This window comes from Branchiostoma floridae, chromosome 3, assembly GCF_000003815.2.
Source record: "Branchiostoma floridae strain S238N-H82 chromosome 3, Bfl_VNyyK, whole genome shotgun sequence".
Taxonomy (NCBI): Eukaryota; Metazoa; Chordata; class Leptocardii; order Amphioxiformes; family Branchiostomatidae; genus Branchiostoma; species Branchiostoma floridae.
The window spans coordinates 850636-862215 of NC_049981.1; the positions used below are offsets into that span (position 1 = coordinate 850636).

Genomic DNA, 11580 nt, shown 5'->3' on the forward strand with positions numbered 1-11580 from the left:
TCTAGTTAAGTACAAATTGGCGAAGTTGTCCAGCTTTGGGCTAGCAGATTGAATATTGTTTTGGAGAAAAGATCCATACTTTGGATAGTTCCCCTTGACCCTTGTCCCGTTCTGCACAGTTTGAAATATGCCGCTAGGATGGCGACCATGTGTCACATGTGCTAACGTTCTCCTGTCCAAGTCTGCAAATATTATGAAACGCTCGTTTGGGCCGTTTGAACTCGATCCATCTTAAATTTCCCTTCTTCAGAACGAAATAGAAATATTTTGAAGCACCGCCCGAGTAAGGAAGGTTCAGAGAATGTGCCGTTTAAATGCCATAGGGTGAACTGAGTTACCGGCTTTGGTAATGTTGCCAAACTCGGCAAAGAGCTTTGAAAATCGTTTCCAGATTTTCTTTTCTTTCCAGCCGTAAGTTCGTTTGTGTAAGCACACAATGTCAGCCTGGGAGATAATGAATAAATACGTGTTGATGCGGCGTTTATTTGTGGTCTATTCTCGTCTTTGCGTTTTCTTTTTATCTCAAGGATCATCATGTCAACTTGTTAAAACCCAGATCCTAGCCCGTTTGAAATATTTCAAATAACTTGGCGACTTGGAGCATCGTACCCTAGGCTACAAGACTTGGGGCCTTTTCATTGCTTAAATGATAGGGGGTAGAGTAATATACACAATGTAGTGTGACAATATTGGCGTCCATAAATTCTATTGCCCCAACACACGCTTGTTTTTGTCTATAAAACTAGGCTATGCTAACTATAATTAGCTATAAAAGCCCATGATTCAACATGTGGATAAATATTCATTTGTCTTCTTTGCTTTCTTGTCTTAGCGAAAACTAACCGGTATTACGTTGTTTTCAAACATATGTATTAATAACATTTTTATAGTTTCGAGGCATACAGAGTATGAAACAATAGCAATTGCAATTTCTCGCTATTGAATCTGTTTTTCATGTAATATTCAAAGGATTGAAAAGTCCTGTGTATGTAAGAGATGACTTGTTGGTTTATTTGATCACCTGACTGTCCAGTGGCCGGTTCCGTTGACCAATACAAACAACTGCCCACTCAACAAACCAAACAACCCGATGACCAACAGGGAAAATACACACAATTATAGCATGATTCATACCATCCACACAACAATCGAAATTCTATTTCTGTATTGTGTAAATAAAGTTTCCTTTTATGTAGTTTTAAATGGGCGTACATTTTATTTTCAAAAGCCTTTTACGAAATCAACGAAGATGAAGTGTACCGTTGCTTCTTTCCTACGACAAGAAAACGATCTGTAAAAGTCATAATCATCAAAGCCACTGATTGGTTTCATAAAAAGGTCATGTTACTGCCCTTTGAAGTGTGGACGTTGAGTTAAGCCAATTAGGAACTTTGTTTCATCGCGTATTTGTCAACGCGTCTGAGCGTAAAAACCCGTAGACAGGATGTCCGCCATTTTGTTTCCGGTCGAATACAATGCAACTTGTTGTGCGTTATGTAGGTAGCGACAGGTGTAATTTCACAACAAGTGTAGTGAAAAAAATGTTTCTACGTTCCAAACCTGGATAAGAAACTAAAATCAGTCGACAAAGTTTTGAATACATGCTCGCGGCTTGCAAAGTTCGGACAATGAGGGGAGCGAATTTGACTAATTGTTAGAAAAACATTCAATCACCTACGATAGAATGCAAATCAAACAGTTAATTAGTGATGGCAAACTAGGTGTAAAGTGACGATACACACTAGCTGCTAGCAGTGCATTGTTCAACCAAGGATGTACAGAGAAGATTGGTTTGCAAACATGTACAACCAGACTTCTTAGTAAATACAACAAATTACATTTCCCTGTGTGGTACACGATTTCCCACAGTTTCCACCTAAAACGGCAAGCCAGGTAAACAATGTACGTTTGTATTTTAGCTCACAACATCTCCCTTCCCACAGACACAAAACAATGTATATATGCAAAACGAATTCTAACTTTATACATGCTTATGTTAACACTAATTACTGTCTTTAAACAATAATTATTTTGTTTATGAACGATACAAGGCTACCTTTTTGATGAGAATAACGGGAAGTTAAGGTAGACAAGCGAAACGCTTGGAGTACACTGAAAACTACTCAACGTGAGTCATGTTTCCTTTGCTGTCTGTAATTTTTGAGCCGACGCCTTTTCTTTCAACACAGACCAAACTACTGACGGCTTTGGCGAAACTAAAAAAGGAAAAGAAGATCTTTCTATGTACACAATGAAAAGAACAGTACTGTTTTCAATTTCACAAAGTATAGTCACCGTGAGCAATATACTTTTTTGGACATTTATAAACTCTTTCAATTTCGATCTTCAATACTTTCTGTTCTGTTTGCCATAGACAATTTAAACGTTAACGACAGTTTTGGTGTTCAACGCTGTATACAATCGACTTTTTACCGATTCTCTGTATACTCAGAGCTTCAAATACTACAATATAGCCCTTTTTTACTAGATTATTTTCACAAGGTACTGCACTGGAGTAACAGTTGATACTGTATGTACTAGACAAAAATGGCGCTGGGGTTAGAATTTTGGGAAGAAGACAGGTTACCAACATAATATTTGCTTTAGTTGAGGAAACATCCTTGTAACTTTAAATTCAAATATTTCTCGGGTACGTGTTTAGATGTTAAGAAAAGTTTACAGATATCCGTAACGGTACATACTATTTAACAGTAGCTATGCACTTAGTAATAGCAAAAACGCGGTTGGTACTGTTATGATAACTTGTTCGACCTTTCCAATGGGTCCGGTTAGAACCCAAAAAAACACATGCCCGCCATGTTAAAAGGTTGGTATTTAGATATTGATCTAGAGAATATACACCAGTTCTAACCCCCGCACACGCTCTCACGAAAACCCTGGTCTATCTATCAGAACCGTTATCACCCCCTTGTTGTGTGTTCCCGTTAAAAAAAGAAACGTGCAAGACGATACCGCCATGTTAAATACTTGTTTGTTCGCAAACAACGTTAATCTACAAACTACGAATACTGTATCTTCACTACTGCTACTACTACTGGCACAACACATGTGTAGTCGCTTTCTGCAAGGTTTTCGGCCTTTCGACTTAACGGTTCACAATGATATGGTTGGAAAGCCAGCCCCAAACGTTTGGGAATGAAGGCTTAAGCCTACCGTAAAGTAAGGTTTTGTTGCACTGGCATGTTTTACGCCTGGCCGGGTGACGCTAGCGTCCCTACCTCAAAACGACAGGTGTACCGCTGTTAAGGTGTGTACGTGCGTGCTGTACGTCAACTCACCTGACGCGACGCAACAGGTAAGGATGATGGCGTGAAGTAACGTTGACGTTCCCGGTGTCATCTTGACGTGTGAGGTGCGCGACAGACGTCCGACATGAGCTCAAGTTTGTCCCGTTTGGCAATTTGCCGTTATGACGTATGCGGGGAGAAGGACTTCCGGGTTAGAGGTCACATGTGGGCGGTGTTTATCTTTAGGGCAGGGCCAAGGTGGGCGGAGCTTAAGTCTTTTGTAGTTCTAGTTTGATCCGCATAGTGGCGCCTGTGATTGACCGCGGGTTGTAAAAGACTTATGAAGATATCATAGAATTCCCCGTGGCCAGAGGTTTTGTTCATCAAGCCTAAATGAGATTGAAGACGAGCGTCATTTTATCATGAATTGTTTACGATATGATGATAAACGCACAAAACCTGCTCGAAAGAATTTGATATGTTCTGTTTGCAAAATAAATTCAACTATATTCGAGGAGGTGATAACCCTTTCTGTGTACAAATAGGCAAATATATCAAAGAATGCTTAGACCTTGCAACCAGTAATGTAAATGATTCTATAGAGTCAATGTATTATGCAGATATTGATACTTATTCGTAGACACACATATAGATAATTCATTGTATACACTTTTCTGTCCACATAGATATTTGTAGCAGACCTTACAAAAGTCGCCGTACTTTTGCAATTGTTTCGCCAATAAAGATGTCCAAAGTTATGTTGCCCTTCACAACATAGCTCTTTAAATACTTTCTGTGTATATCGTCAGTACTTGGTAGAACCGGATGGTGGCGCTCTTGATTGGTCCGATAGTGCTGGTGCCTGGTAGTAAAATACTTTCGCTGCCATTCACTACGTAGCTGTTTCAATACTATCTGACAGGGTGTATATCTTCAATCGAATAGCTACATACATCTTAAAGCTTTATCCTGAGGCATGGACGTATTATTTTGGTGTGTCTGTGTGCTTGTTTCTGTAAGGTGTGAAATTTAGCATACGTGATATATGCTTGTGTTTTACAAATATGTCTATAGCTGCCGGGTTACTGCATAGCCAGCAGTTACCATGTGTTTAACAAACAATCAAATATAGAGTGAACAACGATGGGTCACTGTTACACTACAACCCATTGAATGATCCCATTTTAATGTGTTGTGGGGCAATCAAATAAAAGTTAAAATCCCGAGTGCTCCAAAGGCATTGGATCTTTTCATGGTTCGTCTTTTGACTTTGTTAAACGTTAGTCCATCCGACGGACTTACTTGCACACGCTTCTAGTAGAAAGCAAGATGGAAAGGTGGTCTGGAGGAAAACTAAGAGCCTACGAAGCAGCAAGAAAAGATGTTAGTGGCTCGAAGACGTCGCCGAGGGTTCAAGATTCAACTGAAACTATCCGAGGTTACGAACTGACGCGTACCCTCGGCCGAGGGGAGTTTGGTAAAGTCTACGAGGCGAGATTCGAGGACAATCATTATGCCATCAAGCAGATCAAGTTGAAGCGTAGTCGGAGATCTAACTGGTTGGCCTTTCGGTCCCTCCACTCCGTCGGCCGCCTGCGGGCGGTGGGGGAAGAAGGTGCCGCCGCCGAACTCGAACCACTCCTGGCGCTAAGCAAGCTGAAACACAAGCACCTCGTGACATTCTACCAGGCTTTTATTGCACAGAAATCTATGTGGATTGTGTTAGAGTTGTGCCCCCTGGGAGACATGGATGGTTTCGTCCTGTCAGAGGAATACGATCGTGCGTTGGACCTGTCAATCATGAGACAGGTGGCGGCGGGAATCGCGTTCCTCCACGAGAATGGTATCGTCCATCGTGACGTCAAACCCGCCAATATTCTCTTCACTGGAAAGCCATGGAGTCCGGAGGCTAAGATAGCGGACTTCGGACTAGCAAAGCTGTACAATGCCGTTTCAGAGGGTGGGCATGGGGGGTTGGTGTCTGGGAAGGGGACGCCATGTTTTGTTGCCCCTGAAGTTGTCCAACCTCCTTACACCGAGAAATGTGACGTGTTCTCTATGGGCGTGGTATTCGCTGCTCTCACAGACCTCACAACAGTTGCAAGAGGGAAGTTGGGACTACTCATAAAAGGTGAACCGATTTTCGAGGCTCTTATTGAGAATCCCCAACTGAACCTGTATAGACGATTGATGACGTCACTCCCGTCAGGAAGCCCTCTGAAAGACCTGTGCTTGGCCATGCTGGCGTACAAGCCAGAAGACCGACCCTCAGCTGCGCATGCGCAAGAAGTCCTGTTACAAATACGCCATCAAGATTCCCAGCATGCCCCGCATCGGCAGGAGGATAATGATGTTGGCGCATGCGCGGACGTCCTTGGGACGGTTTTGACGCTGCGACATTTGGAACTCACGGACAAGACAGAACATGACAGTGGGGACGAAGTGACGCAGACTGAAGTACGTTGCCGTAACGACAAGAGCTTTTCTGACGAACATTATCATTCTGACGCGTCTGATGACGTCAGCAGTTCTGAGGACGACGAGCATGACGAAATCACATGTCGCTTGCTTTAAGTTTTGTGTCATACGTCAGGGACAACATAATTTGATTAGGGTCATGTGTATTTTAGGACTCAGACATTCCTTTTACTTTGCGATGAGTTCGAGTATACTCGAAATGTCAGTTGATTCAAACAATGATTTTAACCTCCTTACTTAAAAAAAGCAAAACAATAACAACATCGTAAACTCTTATTGAAGAGGAAGGGGCATGAGCAGTTAGCGTACGTCACTTATCAGTCTTGGGATATACAGCATAAAACGTTGTTTTATAATATATTGTTCTCCTTGTCCCCGTGGCACAGTACAGTCGTATCAATGCGTTGTGAATATTGCTGTGCAGTGTAATAACTTTGAAGGTAGATTCAACTCATAATATAGAAAAATGACCAAACACGCTGACTTTATTCTTACAATATGTCCCAAAAGACAATAAAGCTTTTGAGATTTTTACTCTTGTGTTTATTATGTGAGCTTATTCAATTTTGCTGTAAGGTGTCACATTTTAAGCAGTGGTCCGGACTATGGTTTCAATATCAGTCATGCCGGAATTTATGCTTTATTTTGTATCAAAATCGGTACATTTCTTACTCCAGAGGATATCAGTTGTAATCAACGGTTGTCGAGCCAACAGGGCTGTGGTTGTCAACCGCCTTTGGCTCTAGTATTCAATATTACATATACGATTGATTCGCTCTCACGTGTCAGTGGGGAACCCTAGCGGTTTTTAAAATATTGGCAGCACCCAGTTGTTCTACATGCAATAATATCACCGATTGCTAGGCGTCGCTTTTAGACCGCGCAGAAGCTTTAAACCACTGCTTTACTTTCGACCAATCACAGGACGCAAATTTTATAGGCCTGGGACGAGAAGCTTTTTCTACATCAAGGGTAAAATGGCGGACCAACAAGGTCTGTCCAACAAAGACAAGGTTTGTCAGTTTTTTGCGTCCAATGCCGGGCTGCATTTTCGCTCGGCAGACGTGGCGGCTGCCCTGGGACTGGACGGGCGAAGCGTAGGGCAGCAACTCGCCCGGCTATGGCGGGCCGGCTTCGTAGAGAAGGTTCAGGTACGCCTAGGGCTTGTTGTTGCATGTTGTTCTGCTCTATAGTTAGTAGTTGTGGAATTGTGCGACTTCCCCCCTCCCCAAAATGAAGACAAGCTTACAGAAATTTATTGCGTTTTCTGGTCCGCAAATGGTTATGGATACCGTTCTTGAACTTGTCGGGGTCTTAGATTTAGTTTATGAGGTAACGGAAGATTAGAGTAGCTAGGACGTTCAAGTGTGTTATTGTTCGAGGGCCGTGCAAGTACACAAATCATTCAACGATAGGTAATTGTTATGGATGACATTCAGTACCAAGGACAGTGATGGAAGTGTTGTTGTTTCTACTTATCCGTCGTTACCCTGAAATAGACAAGTACACGTAGCTATTTTAAGGAAAGAAAGTTAGGAAAATGTAAAGGTAAAGTTCAAATTCATCAGCAAAGAGTACAAGACACCAAAGCCTTTGTTCTAGCCGCCACATGCTCAAGTTGTATATGTATCTGTCTGTACATGTCAATAAGCATTCAATTGTTACAAACTGTGCTAGCCATCTTGATGCATTATGTATAATTGCCTTCTGCCCTGTTTGGGGCCAATTGTTTACTGCTTTTGCTGTTTGAATACTGCCATTGCTCCCAATAGATCTGCTTAGAGATTGAGCAAAAGTGCTTTTCTAAAGGTTCCAAAGTAGGATTTGAACCCAGGACCTCCAGATCCTAAACATAGCAGCTTAGCCACTAATCTAAAATACCAGTGAGACTTTTTTTGTGTGTAAAACTAACTAAAAATCCTTTCCCTCTGCCCCACCCCAGACTACCCCCTATGCTACCTGGCGTATGAAGCTTCACACGTATCCCGGGAGAAACTTACACGGGCCGGCTGCGCCAAAACCCGCCATTCCGACACCAGCGAAGAAGTCTACAAGGGGGTCAAGATCACACGAGGAAGTAAGAAATGTAAGATTTTCTGCAGTGTTGATATCAGTCCAATAATTACGTATCACATATAGAATGGTTGCAAGCATTTGCACAAATTTTATGACATTCAACTTTTAATGAAAAATACACCATACCGTGGTAATCTCTTTACAAAAAATTGCAAATTGTAGGATAATGCAAGTCTTAGAAGACTATGCAAAATGCGATCGACATATTGAAACCAGTGTCTTTCAATTTCTCTTTCTGGCTTTTGAACTTAATGTATCAGGGTATGGATTGCCATTGACAGAATTGCTAAATTTTCCTCTGTCAAAAGAATGCAGAATGTGTTATGGTGGTCTGCTATGTATTAATCCTCAATTTCAATGTATTGATCTCAAGTAAAGAGAATCTATATTGAAAAGTTCTGTCTTTTAAGAAAACATCAGATTCTCTGAATTTTTTTTTCTTTAAGATCTAGTTAACATTTGAAGGATGGAATAAGACAATCAGTCATAACTTAATTTTCAATCCCAGGACACTGGACACTGTCCCATGGGGTCACCCATGGTTCAAGGATGGAGAGAAGGGGAGAATGAGGAGCAAGAAGAAGAGGAAGAAGTCGGCCAGGAGAGCTCTCTAGTTGAAGGTAAGGAACAACTCAATAAAACTTAAGTTTAAACCAAGTTAAAACAGGATAATGCAAATATAGAACTTAATATGTCAGATAATCATCAGAAATTTCAGATAGCAACTACTTGAATAATGTTATTGTCCGTGCCCCCAGTATTGTCCGTACCCCAAGTAGTGTCCGTACCCCCAGATGTGTTCGTACCCCCAGTAGTGTCCGTACCCCCAGTGGTGTCTGTACCCCCAGTAGTGTCCGTACCCCCAGTGGTGTCCGTACCCCCAGTGGTGTCCGTACCCCCAGTGGTGTCCGTGCCCCCAGTGGTGTCAGTACGCCCAGTGGTGTCCGTACCCCCAGTAGTGTCCGTACCCCCAGTAGTGTCAGTACCCCCAGTAGTGTCTGTACCCCCAGTAGTGTTGTACCCCCAGTAGTGTCCGTACCCCCAGTAGTGTCCGTACCCCCAGTAGTGTCCGTACCCCCAGTAGTGTCCGTACCCCCAGTAGTGTCCGTACCCCCAGTGGTGTCCGTACCCCCAGTGGTGTCAGTACCCCCAGTGGTGTCCGTACCCCCAGTAGTGTCCGTACCCCCAGTAGTGTCCGTACCCCCAGTAGTGTCCGTACCCCCAGTAGTGTCCGTACCCCCAGTAGTGTCTGTACCCCCAGTAGTGTTGTACCCCCAGTAGTGTCCGTACCCCCAGTAGTGTCCGTACCCCCAGTGGTGTCAGTACCCCCAGTAGTGTCAGTACCCCCAGTAGTGTCCGTACCCCCAGTAGTGTCCGTACCCCCAGTAGTGTCCATACCCCATGTAGCCTCCTAAACCACAGTTATGTCAGATGTGGATTATCACACCAACATGGTCATTATCAAAAATAATGTACAACCTGTCTGGTTGCTTTAGATAGATAATATGCTGGTAGAAATAAACACACAATACGCAAAAAGATTTGCTGATAATTAATTTCATAAGACCATATGAATAATGCCCAAGGTAAGTTTTGGGAAAATGTTGTGACCCAATTCAAGAAACTGGTGTTGAAAGGTATACTCTCAACACCCTGTATCAGAATCTGTGTCTGAATCAGGTTGAACTTCTTTGTAGCAGGTTGAACTATATGCACTTGTTATATATAGTTGTGACTACTAGTTAACCTAAACTATTGCAATATTTCCAAGGTTTCTAACTTTCAGTGTTGGATGTAAGAAGAAAGTTTAGCGTCGTATTTCATCATGGGCAATAGGCCTTGGAATGTTTTTTTTTTTTCTAATGGCAACAAAGATGAATGGTGCTACACTCTGTTCAAGTTTTAAGCATAATGTGAGCTATCTAGTGAGGATTCTCCTACAGTGCTTGGTGGCAAATTGTTCAGCTCTATGGTAGGTCTAGGAAAATTTGCCCCAGTATTGCATTAAATGTTATTATGATGCTTACAAACTTAGTGTTTCTGAGTTTTCTAAACAAAGCCCTTTTCTTCTTTTTTTTAGTACCCAGTGTTAGGATGCCAGCTTTCCACAGTGTTTCTTCAAAACCTCCACCTTCAACAAGAAGAGAAGCAACATCATCCCAAGAGAACATCTCAGTTCAAAAAAAGGCTGCTGAAATTCCGACAACCAAGAGGAAATTAGGACGCTTGCCCGGTAACAAACTGTCAGCAACAACACTTCAGGTTGGACTTAGAGGAAGCAAAACTGGGAAGACAACTGCAGGGTTTTGCCAGAAAACTGCATGTGTTGCAACTGGACTGAAAAGAAAGGTTTCTTCAGATTCAAAGAATGCAGACCAAGGAAGGAAAGGGAGAGTAAAGAAAACAGTGTCACAAACCCAAGGTAGAGAAGTCAACAGTGACAGATGTTTGTCAGATTCTGAGTCCTCATTAACAGAAATTGTTGGAACTGTACAGAAAAGGAAAGTTGTAGCTGAGACAACAATTGGAAACCAAGGAGTGAAAGGAAAAGTGAAGAAAAGAAAGTCACAACCTGCACTGAGAGAAGACAGCATTGACAGAAGTAGTACAGATTCTGAGTCCTCTTCTCCAAAAGTTGTTAGAACTGTACTAAAATGGAAAGTTGGAGCTGAGAAAACAAAAGGAAACCAAGGAATGAAAGGAATAGTGAAGAAAACCACGTCACAAACCATGGATAAAGACTGCAGTGACAGAAGTGGCGTAGATTCTCAGTCCCAAGTACAGAACAAGACACAGCTTATGCCTACCACAGTGTCATGCCAAAGAACATCTACAACTGCAGTGAAAAAGAACACAGACAAAGTACAGAAAAGGAAAGTGATCAAGAAAACAATGACCCAAACAACATGTAGGGAAGGTGAGGGTGGTGCAGGTGGCATACCTGGTTCTCTACAGAACAAAGCGCGACTAATGCCTGTCACCCTTGCACCCACATTGATCAAACCAGCAGGGAACATGGAAACCAAACTGTTAAACTTCATTCAGGAAGCCCAGGGCATGTTGGTGATGACAGGTAACGATGTAGCGAAGGCCCTGGGTTCCAAGCCCAAGGAGACGCACAGACTGTTACTCCACATGCAACGGACTGGTCAGGTGAGGAAGGTTTGTGACAAACCCACACGGTGGATGATGTTAGGTGGTGGCCAGGGTAGAAGGGGGCTTGCTAGGAAAGGACAGAGACAAGGATCGCCTAGCACTAAGTATCAATCAATGTCTATCCCAGCTTCCAGGAATCTCCATAGTGGAACAGCAACTTCTACCCAGGCTTCCAGGAATCTCCACAGTGAGACAGCAACTTCCACCCTGACTTCCAGGAATCTCCATAGTGGAACAACAACTTCCACCCTGACTTCCAGGAATATCCATAGTGGAACAGCATCTTCTACCCAGGCATCCAGGAATCTCCATACTGGGACAGCAACTTCTATCAAGACTTCCAGGAATTTGCATACTGGTACAGCAACTGAAGGATCAAATTCCAGGACAAGCCACAGTGTCAGAGCTCAGTCAGGTGATGGTCTAGTGGAAGAGAGACAGACATTCCTGACATTACCCAGTAAAGAAGAAGAAGAAGATGATACAGAGATAGCCTTCACATCCACTCAATGGTCCATAGAGCCTGAGAGATGTCTTACCACTGAAGAAGAAGAAGACGAAGACATCAGCTGTGTTTCTCATGAGCAAGAGAGTATCCTCCTTGAAGATGTGGAATTCTGTA

At 42.8% G+C, this 11580-nt stretch overlaps 3 protein-coding genes across 3 annotated transcripts in view; 2 read left to right on the top strand and 1 right to left on the bottom strand.

Moving 5' to 3' along the window:
- The window catches only part of LOC118411016 (fasciclin-3-like), a 16045-nt gene extending 12590 nt beyond the window's left edge, over nucleotides 1-3455 (bottom strand). Inside the window, exon 1 of the mRNA XM_035813017.1 lies at nucleotides 3300-3455. Coding sequence (XP_035668910.1) covers nucleotides 3300-3360 — 61 coding nt within the window. The 5' untranslated portion in view covers nucleotides 3361-3455. The remainder of the gene's footprint in view (nucleotides 1-3299) is intronic.
- Nucleotides 3456-4540: 1085 nt separating this feature from the next.
- On the top strand, nucleotides 4541-6225 carry LOC118412182 (serine/threonine-protein kinase PDIK1L-like). Its single transcript, XM_035814900.1, has one exon. The coding sequence runs from the start codon at nucleotides 4578-4580 to the stop codon at nucleotides 5820-5822; it is 1245 nt and encodes a 414-aa protein (XP_035670793.1). The 5' UTR covers nucleotides 4541-4577; the 3' UTR covers nucleotides 5823-6225.
- Nucleotides 6226-6703: 478 nt separating this feature from the next.
- Nucleotides 6704-11580, top strand: part of LOC118411017 — an 8918-nt gene continuing 4041 nt past the window's right edge. The window contains exons 1-4 of the mRNA XM_035813018.1: nucleotides 6704-6877; nucleotides 7669-7812; nucleotides 8311-8422; nucleotides 9883-11577. Coding sequence (XP_035668911.1) covers nucleotides 6704-6877; nucleotides 7669-7812; nucleotides 8311-8422; nucleotides 9883-11577 — 2125 coding nt within the window. The remainder of the gene's footprint in view (nucleotides 6878-7668; nucleotides 7813-8310; nucleotides 8423-9882; nucleotides 11578-11580) is intronic.